The 18,764-nt window shown below is 44.0% G+C and overlaps 1 protein-coding gene across 1 annotated transcript in view; it reads left to right on the forward strand.

Annotated features, from left to right (window-relative positions):
* Positions 1-1,769: 1,769 nt before the first annotated feature.
* Positions 1,770-18,764, forward strand: part of TYMP (thymidine phosphorylase) — a 60,629-nt gene continuing 43,634 nt past the window's right edge. Inside the window, exons 1-5 of the mRNA XM_077264321.1 lie at positions 1,770-2,071; positions 5,731-5,761; positions 6,297-6,422; positions 13,121-13,323; positions 15,581-15,679. Coding sequence (XP_077120436.1) covers positions 5,731-5,761; positions 6,297-6,422; positions 13,121-13,323; positions 15,581-15,679 — 459 coding nt within the window. The 5' untranslated portion in view covers positions 1,770-2,071. The remainder of the gene's footprint in view (positions 2,072-5,730; positions 5,762-6,296; positions 6,423-13,120; positions 13,324-15,580; positions 15,680-18,764) is intronic.

Genomic DNA, 18,764 nt, shown 5'->3' on the forward strand with positions numbered 1-18,764 from the left:
ATGTTAATGTTCTTTTTACAAACGTTGGTGTGCCCAGTCATGGGAGTCACCCCATAAATTCTCTCTGAAGCTCTGGCCCTAGCGGTGGTCACTAGGTTTTTTAATGCTAGGCCGCAAGTCTCTTTTTCATGTAGTATATCAATTCTCGTTGAGCCTCCCATGTGTGAGAATTAACTAGGGAAAAGATGGAAAGTGCACCCTCTGGACCGTGATGACGATCCCCCCACGGACGAGCTGACCAGGTGGAGCGCCCCCTATACAAGGAGAGTTAGGGGCAGGCCCGTGAGGGACTATCACCACGGAAGCTGGGGAAGCAAGATAGAACAGACAAAAGGTTACGTGGGACCGGAGGAAACAAAAGAGGAACCAGACTGACGGGAGCGGGTGAAACACAGGACTGCCGCGATACCGGACTGGTAACACTGGGACAGCAGGAGGACTGTGGTGATACAGGACTGGTAACACAGGGACGGCAGGAGGACTGTGGCAATACAGGACTGGAAACTCAGGGACGGCAGGAGGACTGCGACAATACAGGACTGGTAACACAGGGACGGCAGGAGGACTGCAGTGATACAGGACTGGTAACACAGGGACGGAAACAAAAGAGCACAGAGGAGAGGCCAAGAGCACAAGTATAACACAAGTGATCTTCAGGCACTTGAGAGGCGGACGGAAGCCGCTTACATACCAATGCAGCAAGGCACTTCCGGGTGAAGATCCTCCAAGATGAAAGAGAGGAGGGAAGGAGCGCCACCAGGAAGGTTAGAGGTGCGCGTGCGCAGTGCTGAATCTGGCATTCGCGTGCACCCGACGAGTAACAGAAGCTGGGAGCGAGCACAGAGAGGAGGTTGCCGCAGGAGAGGAGGTGTGCCGAGTCTCCGAAGACAGGCGAGTATAAGGCGGCAACGGCAGCGGCGTAACACCATGCACCAATCAGCACCCTCTCAACCTGTAATCCTAATCTTAGCTGACACCGGTACCGTAGATGATAGCTGGAAGTGACGACCCTGTTCACTTGCTCTGTTTCTATACAATCGCCGGTGGGACTTGCTTGACTCAGTCCTCTCATGGATATTCTCGGCTTGACCGTCTCTTATTCCCAGGGCAGAGAGTACTAGGCCACAGCTCTTGACTAGTGACGTCGGGCCTTGGAGGCTTGACAAGCACAGGGCACAGATTCTGACGTAGGCAGTGCTTGGAGGTCTCCTGCAGGGAATCTGGACCTTGCTAGGCGGCGACCGGAACCTGGGTGGCACAGACTTCCCACTGAGGCTTGTCAGTTTGGTGTCTTCGCTGTCTCTGGAGCACGTCTGCTCCGCTCTCTTCCCTGGCGCCATATCTCCTCTCATTTATATGAGGGAAGTCCTTCCTATGGGTCACCTGATCCAGTCCAGCACACGCGGCCGCACCCCCTGCAAATCTTCCAGCACAAGTTGGTTCCGCTTGATTTCGGTTGGACAGCAGATGGCAGTCTCCCCTCATTAATGGCACATCCTGCAAGAATTCTCCAGAGATATCATGGCTTCTAATTACACTTGAGCACCACAAAAGGTCTAAAATTAATCAAATCTTCAAAAAGGAAGCCTTGATACAGCTATCTCGACTAAAAAAAAAAATCCAAAACTTGAGACCTAAACAGGCTTGGTCATTATTGGGTTAATACATAAAACAGTACAAATGAGTACTATGGAAACTTACATCCACCCATCATCATCCAGCTCCTGATTGGAGCGTAACCTCTGTGTCATCAGCTTAGGTAAAATCACACTATGAAGAAGACGCAGAAAATAAAATCAGACAGAAGAATTTCTAAAGGAGAACCAGCGATTTTAAATTCTACAGAAACCGCCCAATAAACTATTGCACAAGAAAGTTAAAACCTGGCAGAAGAAAGTGGGTTGGACAAAACAGCACAACACAAGAGCTACAACTGCAAAGAACAGTGAGCTAGAGAGAGGAAACTAGAACGAAACCACAGACAAGAGCTTGATCAGATTCTTGCCAGCACAGGGAGGCACATGCTGGCAACACAAGGGGTGTTTACAGATTGTCTACCTGGGCATCTGAGGTGAGTTTGTTATTCTGTGTAAATTCTATATACCGTAATGTCTTATGTGTCAAATCAAGCAAAGCAAACATCTGCACTGTCAGGGGCAGGAAGTAGTGCCAGGCTGCCAGCCTCTTCTCTGCTTACTGTCCTTTACTGTACTATGAACTTATAGCTTATGTTGTCAGAAAGGCAATGAGAATTGTTAATTTTCATTTCACATACTGGTGCTTACATTGTTTCCTTTATTATATAGCTGGTGAGCTGGCAGTAAAGTATCTAGATAATTGGCCATACAACAGGCAGATACATAGTGCCATGTTGTATATAGCTAAATAGTGTCTGATTTATTATTACATCTGCCTGTTTTGTTTTTTTTAAATCTTTTTGGTGTGTTACACCTTTTTTGGCATTAAATTCATTCTTCAATTTGCACCTTTTTTTATGACTATTGTTATGTGTGTACACCTATTTTCGGGGGGGGGGGGGGGGGGGGGGGTGCCACTATGTGTGGAGTTTAGGGTTGCCAGATGTTTTTTCATCATTTGCAACTTTCCAAACAGTGGCAAAATTTGTTATAAATGTACGCCTTGAAGTGGTTTTATGAACGTCAGGAACTCCTGAGCCATTTTTTTCCCTGATATTTTGCAAAACATGAGACTTTTTGCTCTAAACAGTTGCCAAAAGTCAGTAAAAATTAAAATTCTTAGCTTTGTGCAAAATTCATAAATAAGAACCAAACAACTCAAAATGTACAAAAATGCATAAAAACATTAGTAATGAATATAGCCACCCTTGTTTTCAATAACAGTCATAGGTCTTCCATACATGAAGTCTGTCAGTTTCTTAATCTGTTGGACAGCACAAATCACAGCCTCCAAGAGAGGTGCGTTGTTTTTCTTCACCTTAAATCTTCCATGCAAAGGGAACCTATCACCGTATGAGATATGGTTACAATCTATCAGGGCTGATATACAGCATTATAATATTCTGTATGTATGTCCCCAATCTGACCTGTAAGAGCAGAAAAACTTTTAATGTACTGACCTGCAGGGCGGTTTGGTCCTAGGAGTGTCGATGTTCTTGGTCTGGCACCTCCCATCTTCTTTAGAAGTCACCCTCCTTCTTGATTTGTGTGCATCATCCACACATTCTCCACAGCATCGCGTTTCTGTGCAGACTTCGCTGCCCTGTTGAGGGCAGAGCAAAGTACTGAAGTGTGCATACACCGGGAAAGGTCAAAGAGCCCCGGCGCCTGCGCACTGCAGTACTTTGCTCTGCCATCAACAGGGCAGAGAAGTACGCCTGTGCAGTAGCACAATGCCGAGGAGACTGTGTGGATGACGCAGGGACGTGTCATACACTCAAAGCAAGAAGGAAGATGCTTCCGCCTGCAAACATTGTTCCGGTCTCTTATGCCTTCCCCCAGACAACAGAGGAGAGGAGACAGCCTCGACAGTTCCAAACCCAGCGCAAGAAAGGTACCCATGACACGGTCCCTCTTCTTACACTCCCCCTCTCCTTTAGCTCGCCATTCCACGGGTGAGAGTTCTTGAAGTAAGCGTTGACATTTTTCCATCTCCTGGATGATTTGCTGCCAAATAAATTGATCTTGCTCATATCGGTTAGGTGGTACTCCTGCTGTTGTCCATTCCATGCGGCCTAAGTCATGTTGGGTGGTGAAGTTAGGTTGAGTAAGTGAAATCAAGTTAAGTAGTGGAGTCAGGTTGTGCGGGCGAGGACGGGGATGTGCCCAGGTTCAATAGAGCAGCCAATTTGGAAGCCTCAAGTGCCTGTTCCTTTTCTGGGCCGATAGGCAATGGGCCGTAGAATTCTACCTCATCATAGTCGAGAGCTGCAGAGGGGAGCGTTTCGGGGACACCGATGCGGCCAATGTCCAGGGATCACCCTGCTTTCCCACACACACAGTATGTACGTTGCTTTTATAATTTTCATAGGGGCTATGTGACTTGTCCCCTATTTCATGGTATAATTAATTGAAATTCCATTTCGGATGTAACAGACTTTTTTTTAACTCTTTTCCAACATGTGGCGTAATAGTGCGTGCATGTCGGACTCCCCCTGTTTGGTGCTGGCTATGTCGCTGAGCCCACACCTTTCCGGTCACATGACAGCTGATCTATACATGACATGTGCCCGCAACAGCTGCGGGTGGAATCAGTTTCTGACATAAGCATTTAACTCATGCTTACAGGAAGAGCGTTACTTATCCCACCCACCGGTGACCCCGTCACATGATTGCCGGTCACCGACCGTCGACATGACAACCATAGGTCTGCAGCAGACCTCTGTAGTTGTCATTGCCAGATTGCTATGAGCACCCCTCCGAGGTTGGCACTCATAGCAAGTGAGCATTTCTGCTACATACAGGCGATCTGATCATCGCCTCTGTGTAGCCAAGGTGATCGAAGTACTGCAGCTTCTAGTCTCCCATAGAGACTATTGAAGCATGATGAAAACAGTAAAAAAAAAAAAGTTTAAAAAAAATAAAAATAAATAAAAGTTCAAATCACCCCCCCATTCAAAATAAAACAATAAAAAAAATCAAATATACATGTTTGGCATTGCAATGTTCAGAATCGCCCGATCTATCAATATAAAAAAAGAATTAACCCAATTGCTAAACGGCGTAACGAGAAAAAAATTCAAAACACCAGAATTACGCTTATTTGGTTGCCGCTACATTGCAATAAAATGCAATAACTGGTGATCAAAAGATTGTATCTACATCAAAATGGTATCAATAAAAATGTCAGCTTGGCATGCAAAAACTAAGTCCTCACCCAACCTGAGATCACGAAAAATGGAGATGCTACAGGTCTCAGAAAATGGCGCCATTTTATTTTTTTTTACAATTTTGGATTTTTTTTATCACCACTTAAATAAAAAAGAACCTAGACATGTTTGATGTCTGTGAACTCATAATGACCTGGAGAATCATAATGGCAGGTCAGTTTTAGCATGTAGTGAACATGGTAAACTGTGGAATTGCGCTTTTCTACTGCACTTGGAATTTTTTTCCCGTTTTCCAGTACACAATATGTTAAAACCAATGGTGTCATTCAAAAGTACAACTTGTCCCACAAAAAACAAGCCCTCACATGGCCATATTGACGGAAAAATAAAAAAAACAAACTTATGGCTCTGGGAAGAAGGGGAGCAGAAAACGAACGCAAAAACGGAAAATGGCTCGGGGGTTAAGGGGTTAAGTCATTATTCAGAACTGAACATTTCATTGGAATGTGCGTATAGGACCTTATAAATCTAGAGCAGCTTTCCATAGTAATGATTAACCCATTGTAATACAGCCAGCTGTACTGTCTTGTCAAAGTAGAAAAAGAAGCTCAGCTCCCATGTTACACAGTGTTCCAAAAAATGTCCTACTTCTACAAATATTATAATTGGATATTTGCACTGTAAAACTGGGTTCCACCAAGCCTTTGTAATATCATCCGTTTTTTCTCCAGAAAAAAATACACACTATTTTTTTCATTCATATTGTCACCCATATGTCAGTTTTTAAAAGTGTATAAAGTTTATAATCATTCATCAGAACCGCTTCACATGTATTGCACTGTGTGCTGTCCGTGTACCATCCGCTTGGCACAAGGACGGCATCCGGACTGGAAAGGTAACTTATGTTTTCTCTTGTTTTTCAGATGTCGTCCATATCAGTTCCTAGAGGCGAAGGTACGCTAGAAGAGCCAAGGGGAAGGCTCTATATTATTTATGGGTTAAAATTGGAACCTGGACCTCACCTGATCCCCTATTGCCGTCATATAAAGAAGTTTCCATGCCTGTGCATGGTCTCCATTAAAGTCTAGGAGTGTTATGATGATCAATAAGCTTGCAACCCCCTTATTCTTAAAGGAAATCTGCCACATGGTTTTTGCTACCCCATCTGAGAGCAGCATAGTGTAGGGATACAGACACTGATTCCAGCAACTTGTCACATACTGGGTTTCTTCCTGCAAATTTTATAAAATCCCTGTTTTATCTGCTGCAGTTCTACATTCTTCCAGTTCTCTGAATGCTGAATAACCCCGCCCACACCACCGATTGGTAGCTTTCTGTGTTCACTGTGCATAGGCAGAAAGCTGCCAATCTGTAACATTTCTTGACAATAATAAGGAAAGAAAAATGATATATAACGTACATTATAAAAATAGTTTATAAAACTTCTTGGATATCTTTGTGATTTATTTTACCTTGTTTTCTTTTCAAGATGATTCCCAGTTTCGCATTTTTGATGCAATTGCGAAGAAACGTGATGGCTTGACATTGTCCCCACAAGAGATCAAACATGTGATAAAAGTAACAATGAGCGGCCAAGCACAAGAATGTCAGCTAGGTAACCAGAACAATTCTTCACTTGAATAGAAACATAGCTTATAGCATAATATACTATTATCCACAAAATATTTGAAAACCTACAAAATGCCCTCTTCGTTTCAGATGCATCCACACAATACAGATGATGTAGTTCTATACATATCATACATACAGTATCTGTGAGTTTGCGGCATGTTTTCGTTTGCTCTGCTCAGGGGCATAACTAAAACTTAAAGGGAACCTGTCATGTTAAGAAACGCTATTAGTCTGCAGTGAGCCAGCTGTCAGTCATTGTCGTGGCGCGGTTACTGCTGCCACTCACTGCCATGCTGACCACCCCTATTACTGAAAGCCAGAGGCTGCAGGGAGGAATAAAATTAATAATCTAAGAACAGTATGTAAAACAGTTAATTTAAGACAGACAGCGGAAGGTGGTACTTATCACATCAGTAGTTTGTAAGCTCTACGCGTTTCACCACACATGGCTCCTCAGGAGGTAGGATGAATTGATCCTGCACTGATGCTGCATTGAGGCCATGTGTACATGTTCAGTACTTTTTGCGTTTTTTTCGCGTTTTTTCGCTATAAAAATGTGATAAAAACGCGAAAGAAATGCTTACATATGCCTCCTATTATTTACAGTGTATTCCGCATTTCTTGTGCAAATGTTGCGATTTTTTCGCGGAAAAAAATGCATCGCGGGAAAAAAAAGCAACATGTTCATTAAATTTGCGGAATTGCGGGGATTCCGCACAACTAGGAATGCATTGATTTGCTTACTTTCCGCATGTGGCTGTGCACACCATGCGGGAAGTAAGCAGATTATGTGCGGTTGGTACCCAGGGTGGAGGAGAGGAGACTCTCCTCCACGGACTGGGCACCATATAATTGGTAAAAAAAAAAGAATTAAAATAAAAAATAGTCATATACTCACCCTCTGATGGCCCCCGGAGTCTTCCCGCCTCTCTGGTGCACGCTGCTGCTTCCGTTCCAATAGATGGTGTGTGTGAAGGACCTGCGATGACGTCGCGGTCTTGTGATTGGTCGCGTGACCGCTCATGTGACCGCTCACGTGACCGCGACGTCATGGAAGGTCCTGCACACACACACCATCTATAGGAACGGATGCCGCTGAGGAGATCGGCTGTCTGCAGAGGGTGAGTATAACCATTTTTTATTTTTTTTATTATTTTTAACATGATATCTTTTTACTATTGATGCTGCATAAGCAGCATCTATAGTAAAAAGTTGGTCACACTTGTCAAACAGTATGTTTGACAAGTGTGACCAACCTGTCAGTCAGTTTTCTAAGCGATGCTACATATCGCTTGGAAAACTTTAGCATTCTGCAAGCTAATTACGCTTGCAAAATGCTAAAAAAAACGCGAAAAAAACAGGAAAAAAAACGCAAAAAAAATGCGGATTTCTTGCAGAAAATTTCCGGTTTTCTTCAGGAAATTTCTGCAAGAAATCCTGACGTGTGCACATACACTGATGGTGACATGACTTCATCCTATCTCCTGACGAGCCATGTGTGGTGAAACGCGTAGAGGTTACAAGCTACTGATCTGATAAATTCCCCCTTATGCTGTCTGCCTTAGTTGAACTGTCTCACATACTGTTCTTTGATTATTAATCCTTGACTTTGAGGGATTTTTCTCCTCAGTGTGGAGCTAAAGTTGCCTGCCTGCATTCTTCCTTGTATCTTCGCGACTCCCAGGGTCAGCCATTGTTCAGCGGGGGGCACCATATCCGCTGTCAAGTAGTTTGCCAACCTCCACTGATAGACAGGCTGAATCAGATAGGAGGCAGCAAAGGGAGGGGAGATATATAAATACGGGAATATCAGATATCAACAATATTTACTTTATAATAAAAAACAACATCTGAATGATGCTCAATGGTTCACTTACCCATTCGTTTTTTGACACTGGCCTACCCACATCCTGAGCTTCAGCTGCTCACTGGTCTTGACTTCTTACCCTCCATCCCCATTATTGCATGATTGGGCGACTGATTTCAGGGAGGGATAATCAGGGTAGTGAGGGTCAGCTGCCGACGAGTGGGGGCGCCATTTTTGTATTGATAAAACTAGGGTGCCAACCTCCGCTGTTAGTCAGGGTTCAAGTTTCAGGGTCCATAATGTAGGGTGAACCTAGTGTGCACTTTTTATGTATGGGATTTGTGTTGTTTTAATTAGTTACATTAAAAGTTATATTTTATATTTACTTCTGAGGCTTCCTATGTTAGTCCCAGTGAGGTGCTTCCACGAGAGGATGTTGTTGGATTCATCTCCAGCACATCCTCTCCCTGTTCTCATTAGCTGCAGACTGCCCTTAAGATGTCCACACTTCCTCTTCCTGTGTTTCACATCAGTGAAAGCCTTTGTAATTTTACAAGCATCTCACAGTCTTTCAGCAAATCTTAGACAACAGTGACATCTTGTGACTGAATAACAGCATTACTGTAGAGAAGCAAATCTATTTACAACAGGTACAGTGTTATACTGGTGTGGGCACATATGTATACACATTAATACCTCTCTGGTGAGTCGTCACACATCTCACATAAGTACACAGTGCTACAGTGGGTATGGAAAGTATTCAGAACCCTTTCAATTTTCACTCTTTGTTTCATTGCAGTCATTTGGTAAATTCAAAAAAGTTCATTTTTTCACATTAATGTACACTCTGCACTCCATCTTGACTGAAAAAAACGAAATGTAGACGTTTTTGCAAATTTAATAAAAAGATAAAACTGAAATATCACATGGTCATAAGTATTCAGACCCTTTTCTCAGACACTGATATTTAAATCACATGCTGTCCATTTCCTTGTGATCCTCTTTGAGATGGTTCTACTCCTTCATTGGAGGCCAGCTGTGTTTAATTAAACTGATAGGACTTGATTTGGAAAGGCACACACCTGTCTATATAAGACCTCACAGCTCACAGTGCATGTCAGACCAAATGAGAATCATGAGGTCAAAGGAACTGGCCAAGGAGCTCAGAGACAGAATTGTGGCAAGGCACAGATCTGTTATGGACCTGGTGGTTAGGTGCACCTGGAATGACCTGATGGTTAAACTGAAAGACAGGACAAGCTCTGGGAAGTGGGAACTCTGCTGACCGCAAATCCTAATCCTAACACACACACTAGATATAGCTGTGGAGCGTACCTAACTCTCCCTAGACGCCTCTTCACAGCCTAAGAGCTAACTACCCCTAAAGATAGGAAAATAAGCCTTAACTTGCCTCAGAGAAATTCCCCCAAAGGTAAAGGCAGCCCCCCACATATATTAACTGTGAGTTAAGAGGAAAGTCACAAACACAGGGATGAAACAGGTTTCAGCAAAGGCGGCCGGACTTGCTAGATAGACTGAGGATAGGAAAGGAATCTATGCGGTCAGCACAAAAAACTACAAAAAGCCACGCAGAGTGTGCAAAAAGACCCCCGCACCGACTCACGATGCGGAGGTGCCACTCTGCAACCCAGAGCTTCCAGCTAGCAAGGCAATATCATGTTAGCAAGCTGGACAAGAACTTAGCAAGCACTAAGAAACATATTAGTACACCAATGAACAACAAATGAACCAGCAGGGACTTAGCTTATGCTGGAGTAGACAGGTCATCAGAAAGATCCGAGAGAGATCTGAACCAGTACCGATACATTGACAGCTGGCATGGAGTAACGATCTGAGTGGAGTTAAATAGAGAAGCCAGCCTAGCCGCAAACGAGGGCAGCTGAGGACACAACCTCAGAACCAGCAGTTCCACTCACAGCCACCAGAGTTAGTCCACGAACAGAACTCGCCGAAGTACCATTCATGACCACAGGAGGGAGTTCGAGAACGGAATTCACAACACAGATCTTGCCAAGGTTACAACAGAATTTCTGAAGTACTCAAGGTTCTTAAGAGCACAGTGGCCTCTATAGTCCTTAAATGGAAGACGTTTGGGACCACCAGAAGTCTTCCTAGACCTGGCCGTCCAGCCAATCTGTGCAATCGTGGGAGAAGAGCCTTGGTGAAATAGGTAAAGAAGAACCCCAAGATCACTGTGGCTGAGCTCCAGAGATAAAAACCCAGACACCTTTTTATGGATTATCAGAGAGCACCAAGACAAGAAAGTGTATTCAAGATAATACTTTATTCAATATACAATAACTCCATACAATAATATATAATTAAATAACCTAAAATCAATAAATGAATACAGGACAAAAAAGATGATAGCATAAAATATGCCGGCCAATTTCACATAGGTACTCCCTAGACCTCACTGCTTATATGTGAACTGATACTAGAGACAACAAAAGTGCAACGTGCTATAATTATGAGAAAAAATATAATAAGGCCCCTAAAGTATGCCTATTTATATTTTTTCTCATAATTAATTATAGCACGTTGCACTTTTGTTGTTATTTATTGATTTTAGGTTATTTAATTATATATTATTGTATGGAGTTATTGTATATTGAATAAAGTATTATCTTGAATACACTTTCTTGTCTTGGTGCTCTCTGATAATCCATAAAAAGGTGTCTGGGTTTTTGTCTCCACTAGGTGGCGGTGGTCACTCACGTACACAGTATACCAAGTATTGGTGAATTTTAAAAAAATATTGAGGAGAATATATATTATTGTAGTTCATACATTAATGGTATAACTGTGTTCTAACTATATATAAGAGCTCCAGAGATGTAGTAGGGAGATGGGAGAAAAGTCAACGATCACTGCAGCCCTCCATCAGTCAGGCCTTTATGGCAGAGTGGCCTGACGGAAGCCTCTCCTCAGTGCAAGACATATGAAAGTCCGCATAGAGTTTGCTAAAAAAAACAAATGAAGGACTCCGAGACTATGATAAATATGATTCTCTGGTCAGATAAGACAAAGATAGATCTTTTTGGTGATAATTTCTAAGAGGTATGTGTGGAGAAAACCAGGCACTGCTCATCAACTGCACAATACAATCCCAACAGTGAAACATGGTGGTGGCAGCATCATGCTATGGGGGTGTTTTTCAGCTGCAGGGACAGGACGACTGGTTGTCATTGAGGGAAACATGAATGCGGCCAAGTACAGAGATATCCTAGATGAAAACCTCTTCCAGAGTGATCTGGACCTCAGTGTTGGCCAAAGGTTCACCTTCCAACAAGACAATGACCCTAAGCACACAGCTAAAATAACAAAGGAGTGGCTTCAGAACAACTCTGTGACCATTCTTGACGGGCCCAGCCAGAGCCTTGACCGAAACCCAATTGCGCATCTCTGGGGAGACATGAAAATGGCTGTCCACCAACGTTTACCATCCAACCTGACAGAACTGGAGAGGATTTGCAAGGAAGAATGGCAGAGGATCCCCAAATCCAGGTGTGAAAAGCATGTTGCATCATTCCCAAGAAGACTCATGGCTGTATAGTGTAAGGTGGAAGACTGGGCTGTGGGTACTTGTATTGAGCCGGGTCCGGAACTATTAAGACTGTGTCCCACGTTGCCCGGGGGAAGGAATAGGGGACCGAACAGGTCACATGACCGAGGAAGAGGGGGCATGTTGAAGCCAGAAGCAGAGGAAAAAGTGCGTGAAATAGGTGTTATTTTCCCACCATCAGGTAGAGCACAGCAGGGTGGGAAGTGCGCTCCGCTCCTGAGCCCTGCCACTGCGACGTATGGCAGCCGACATCTCCTGAGTGCTCCAGCGGGACAGTGACTGTGGGAAGCACCATGCGCCCAGCCAAACCGTGCTCTTGTAGAAAAGCGTGGGCCAGTTACAGGACATTGAGGTGCGGTTCCCTTTGCTGGCTAGCGCGCATCAGCCCACGCTTGGTATAGAAACTTCTGCAGCTTTTCCCGCTTTGATTGTGTGGGCTTAAGGACTGGGGGCTCAGCGGGTAAAACCGGAGACCGCCACTGCTGCCAGAAGACGGATCGCTAATCTTGGACCTCAATGGAGGACCCTATACCGGCCGTAGCCGGTACTACTACTGCCCTCGGACTGCGGACTAAGGAACACCAGCAGGAGCTACAATAAGTGCCATTTGAAACTCAGACTGTCGCACTCATTCTGCTTATTTCATTTATTTCTTGTTGTTCTATTAACCATTTTCTTCACTGCTCATTAACTCCCTGTGAGGAGATTAACTTTACCTTTACTGTTAAAATAAATAATATTGTTACACTGTACTGCTCTACAATCACTGCATACTGCATCTCAGCACCTGCTTGCCCTAGCTCAAAAGGGTGCTTCTACTCAATACTGAGCAAAGGGTCAGAATACTTATGACCATGTGATATTTCAGTTTTTCTTTTTTAATAATTTTGCAAAAATTACTACATTTCTGTTTTTTCTCAGTCAAGATGGGGTGCAGAGCGTATATTAATGAGAAAAAAATGAACTTTTTTTGAAATTACCAAATGGCTGCAATGAAACAAAGAGTGAAAAATGTAAAGGGGTCTGAATACTTTTTATACCCACAGTATATAATATGATCTTTATAATATATTAAGATGATGAAAACTTTAATTGAGGTGCTTGTTTAATTAGTGCCACATAATTAAAGGCCTTAACCAGATATAGTGAATGCAAAATACAACAAACTTGATAAAGGAAAAAAAGCTTTTTCTTCATTAGTTCTGTGAAGCGGCGTTAATGTTAACATATAAAAAGTCAAACATCAAACATGCATACAGTGTAGGACATTGTGCATTTGTATCTCTAGGCGCTTTGCTTATGGCAATCCGACTTCGAGGAATGAGCCCAGAAGAAACCATGACATTGACAAAGGAAATGGTGGCCTCTGGTTGTGTACTAGAATGGCCAGAGGAATGGAGTGGTTTGTTGGTGGACAAGCATTCGACAGGAGGAGTTGGGGACAAAGTAAGCCTACCTCTGGCTCCAGCACTCGCTGCCTGTGGTTGCAAGGTACTAGTCACTAAGTATAAGTATGTCCATTATTTTTCTACCAGAAATAGGCAGCTCTTGTACTAGTTGAAGCATTACCCAAAGCAATAGATATTCAGTACTGCTGCCAAAATCAAACAATTATATTCTACTGATATTACTTTTTTTTTTATTATTCACAAATTATTATTCACAGTATTTTCAGATATTCCTCAAGCTCCAATTATCAGGACCCATGATTTAATCCTTAAACAGGTTCTATGTTGCCGCATTAGGACGTAAGTGTCGCCAATGAGTAGGAATCTTATCATATCTGCCGGGACGCATGCACAATTGTCAGGTATCATGTACATGTTCGATTTTAATGAATGGAACAGGTGAACAATACCTGCCAGTGAGGCACGCTTATTAGCAATTGCTTCCCAATGTGCAAGAGAGCACTGCCATACAAACCCATAACAACCAACGAATAACATACAGGTTCATTATCATCGGGAGATAGTTCCTGCAGGATAACGTACATCTATGTCGTTGTTGATTGCATGATCAGAGGCAAGTATTTGACCACCATAGTCATGCACTGAATGCTGAGAATGGAGAAAAACTCCAATCCCAGCCATTTACCTTTTAAAAGGGGTTGTCTCGGACTTTTCCATTGATGGTCTATTCTTAAAGGGGTCGTCCAAAACTAGTACGGATTTAATCCTAAATGTATATCTATTTAATGCAATAATAGATTTTCTAAATATACTATGTTTAAAAAGTACCTACCTTCCTTTTCTACTCTCTTTAGCTGCTTTATTTTTTTTTTTACCTGCTTCCGGTTTGATGACATTTCATTTGCGAATCCCCAGTGTACCAGTGTATGGGGCAAAGGGGCTGCGGCCACAGCCTCTGTCCCCACCCTTAAACATAGCGTCAACAGTGACTGGCCTAGTCCCAGCTCTACTGAGCACGCATTGGTTGTCAATTCCAAAATATACTCAGTACAAGCTCCACTCAGCTGTCACTGTGCGATTTCCTTTACAATGCACAGTGACCGTGAGCTCCCTTGCTGGCTCTGATGAGAAGTGTCATAGGCCAGCAAAAGAGAGCACTGTCAGTGTGCATTAGTAGGAGAGAATGTGGCAAGCAGAGACCAGCCAAGCCTCAGATAGTGACTATAATAACTTATAACACGTGTTAAAATCTAGCAAAAAGACCCCAAATTTTTTAGTGCATTGATGGTTCCACTAAGAAACGAACCTACAATTGCATAAACTAAGCATTGCAGTGTATTGATTAGTCAGAGTACTAAGATGGCTGCCTTAGATGCGTTATGTGGCCCAGATGGTGTGTCATAGGGGACCCCAGTAGTAACTATTAAATAAAGCACCTAATGGGTCAAGCTATTGGGAACAAGTTCATCTTCTGATGTGACAGTAGCATGTTCTAAGATCATTTAGGAGAATATGGAGTGAGATTAGCTCCTGAGCCTTAGTCATAGACTTCCTCCCAACTTGTGCCCTCACGTGTTGTTAAAAAGTTAACTAACTAGCTTGAATAAAATATTTTAAAAATCCATATATGACATAGAATCAAGTTGTGAGGTTGGCAGGCACGACTCTCATCCTGTGTATTTTGCGCGCACTGTAATCTGATAACAAATCTGGAAAACCTGTAGTTTCATTCTTACTTCACGTTCCATCACCTTATTAATAAGAGATATGTGTAGGTGTGGATTTTTTTTTTTTTAAAACAGCAACATTCTCTGATTTCTGTTTACAAAATGTTATTCAAGAACTATGAAATGTAATATTTTAGACGTGATCAGCGCCTAAGAACACACAATTCAATCACAAACATTTGGAAAGTGGTAGTATGTCATTTATTGCCTAATTCTACGTTCACATTTGCGTTGTGCGCCGCAGCGTCGGACGCTGCAGCGTCGCCGCATGCGTCATGCGCCCCTATATTTAACATGGGGGCGCATGGACATGCGTTGCGTTGCGTTTTGGGACGCATGCGTCCTTTTTGGCACAAGCGGCATGGCGCAGAGGACGCAGCATGATGCATTTTTTTTGCATTCAAAAATAGAACGCATGCGTCGCAAAACGCAGCGTTGTGCATGCGTTGTTCCTGCGTTGTGCGTTGCGTCGCCGACGCTGCGGCGCACAACGCAAATGTGAACGTAGCATTACATAGACAAGTCACATCTACAGAAAAAATGTCTCCAAGGATGATTTTTTGAAACAGTTTTTTTTATTTTTCTATTTGTAATTTCTAATGTTCATTTAAGGTTCCAATGATCAGTGGGAGAGGACTGGGGCACACTGGAGGGACTTTGGATAAATTGGAGTCAGTTCCAGGTTTCAGCTCACAGCAGAACCCTGAACAGGTATGTCAGAATAAATGAAGAGTAGCTATAAACAGGAGAAAAAAAAGAACAAAAAATTACAGAAGATAATTCTGAAACACTTCACAGACACAGGAAAACATATACCGTAAGAATTGTGTCAAAAACTTGAATTTTGTTTAAATAAATAATTTAAGAGGTATTCCTTTCTAAGTATTTGGCATATCCAGTCCATGACATCCATATTATTTAAAGGAAATAGGACCTGTCAGTAAGAGCTTTATCTGAGGAGAAAAATGGAGAGACAAAATAGGTGTACATTCATGGCCAAAAGTATTGAGATTGACAAACATTTTGGTTTTCACTAAGTTTTCTGCTTCAGTACTTTTAGACCTTTTAATCAGATGTTTGAATGGCTACAGGTGTACAAATATAAGCATTCCATAGGGTTTTATACTTTGATTGACAAATACATCAAGTTTATGTAAATACTCAACATTTGACCTTTATTTTCAAGACTTCTACAATTCAGCCTTGCAGATGGACTGGGCCAAATTTTGACTGATGGTAACCCATTCTTGTCTAATCAGTACTTGGAGTTTATCACAATTTCTGTTATTTTGTTTGTCCGTCTGCTTTTTGTGGATTAATCACAAGTTCTCAATAGGACTGATATTTCAGGAGTTTCTTGGCCAAGGATCCAAAATGTCAATGTTTTGTTCACCAAGCCACTGAGTCATCACTTTATCCTTGTGACATGGTGCTCTGTCATGCAAGGAAAATCATTGTTATTCACCAAATTGCTCCTGAATCGTTGGAGGAATTTACCCTTGGAGGATGTATACATTCTGTTCTTTACTCATGGCACTGTTCTTAAGCAAAGCTGTGAGAGAGCCCACTCCCTTGTATAAAAAGCAACCACACACATGAATGGTCTCAGGATGCTTTGGCTGTTAGCATGACACAGGACCCGTGGTAGCGCTCACCTTTTCTTTAATTACTCTTTCAGATGTCCCAAACAGTCTAAAAGGGGGCTTCTTCAGAGAAAATAATGCAGCGCCCCAGAGTCCTGGTCGTTGCAGTAATGTCGCTCTGCCACTAAGGGGAGTGATGTTACGTCTGATTGCACTAAAGGAGTTTCTCTGACCAGGTAACACTCACACTACACTTCACACTCCGGCCACCAGGGGGGGTGGTTCTATCTAGTAGGCCACTCCTCACACTCTGGTAAAACTGGGGGTTGGACAGGAAGACAGGGAGAGAAGTAACTGGGAAGAGCTAGTGAGAGGACCTGTCAGGGATGGGATCCTGGCAGACTCCTAAGAACAGAACTAACCAGTGAACAACGGGAATACAGTAAAGAGGAATTAGGACCAGAAGGAGTCGTGCTGTTAGACCGAGGCAACATCCTTCTGAGGCGCAAACAGTCGGTGGCCGGAACGCCGAGCAAGTAAGAGACTCTAAGTACTACTGCAAACCACGGCCGGACAGCCAATTATAGGTTGGCTGTCTCACACAAATCACCTAAGCAGACAACGGAGGCAGCTGTGGGAGAGGGGCGACTCTAGGGTCCCGGAAGAACTCCAGGCCTACCCCGTCATATGGGTGCGTCCTACCATATCACCTGGGGGACGGAGAGAACGAACATCAGAGACAGGTAGAATCAGTTGTGAGGACTATCCCGGGAGCTCAGCAGGGAAGAACTACAACACCCAGCGCTAGAAGGTAGACACTGATTCCCACCTGTAAAGGGAACTCCTGATGTGCCTTTGGACCGGCCGGTCTCTGACAGCCCTGTTGACAGCACTCTGGACTGAGGACTCTAAAACCTTCAGTAAAGAGGTAAAGAGACTGCAACCTGGTGTCCTCGTTATTTACTACTGCAGCGCCCCAGAGTCCTGGTCGTTGCAGTACTGTGGCTCCGCCGCTAAGGGGGGCTATGGTACGTCTGATGGCACTGAAGGAGTTCATCTGACCAGGTATCACATACACCAATACATTTCACAGTCGGGCCTCCAGGGGGAGCTAAGGGTGCTATTTATTAGGCCACTCCTCACCACTGTGGGTAAACTGGGGGTCAGGCAGGAAGTTAGTTCAGAAAGCTGACTGGGTTGGACCAGACAACACCTGGTGGCAGAGGGTGTTGTGGGGGAAGATTCGGTAGGGTCCCTGTCAGGTTTGGGACCCTGACAGAGGCCTGGCTACAAGAAGGAACGTCACGGGACCGTGCCTGCTCAGCATAGCGGTGGTGCCCTAAGAAAGGAATAGAAGCGAGATATATTGTGCTGAGTGAGAAACGAGATCAAAGCAAGAAGGAGAATACCAGTAGGAGTCGTGCTGTAAGACCGAGGCAACATCCTACTGAGGCGCACAACCGGCGGCCGGAACGCCGAGGAAGTATTACTATATTCAGCTTCAGGCAATACTTCAAACCAACGGCAGGACAGTCAGTCATAGGCGGGCTGTCTCACCTAAATCACCTATGCAGTCTTGGGGGGCAACTTGTGGACAGGGGCGACTCTAGGGTCCCGGAAGAGCTCCGAGCCTACCCGTCATACGGGTGCCGTCCTAAGCGTAACATCAGGGAGGGACGGAAGATTAGCAGAACATCATCTAATCGAGTTGTGAGGGAACTTAAGAAACAGACACAACAGTTGTGGGGACTTTCCGTAAGCACAGCAGGGGAGGACCACAACACATAGCGCTAGCAGGTAGGCACAGATTTCCACCTGCAAAGAGAACTCTGGAGGTGCTATTGGACCGGCCGGACTTGCGCAGCCTGGTGAACTGTATTCAGGACTGAGGACCCAGAGACCTTCAGTAAAGAGGTAAAGAGACTGCAACCTGGTGTCCTCGTTATTTACTGCACCGCACCACCACCATCTGCAACTATCATTCACTGTACGCCCCTCAGCAGGGTCACGGACCGGGCCTAGCCACCGTGACAACCCCAGAGCAGAGACTCAGAGGCCCGGTACCGGGTACCCCTCGGCCCTGCGGCAGTGGGGGCGCTACACTACGACCTACACTGCACCGCAACATTACCATCACATCTATCATTGTGCGCCCCTCAGCAGGGTCACGGACCGGGTCTAGCCACCGTGACAACCCCAGAGCAGAGACTCAG

The sequence above is a fragment of the Ranitomeya variabilis genome, chromosome 5 (assembly GCF_051348905.1).
Source record: "Ranitomeya variabilis isolate aRanVar5 chromosome 5, aRanVar5.hap1, whole genome shotgun sequence".
In the NCBI taxonomy this organism is placed as follows: Eukaryota; Metazoa; Chordata; class Amphibia; order Anura; family Dendrobatidae; genus Ranitomeya; species Ranitomeya variabilis.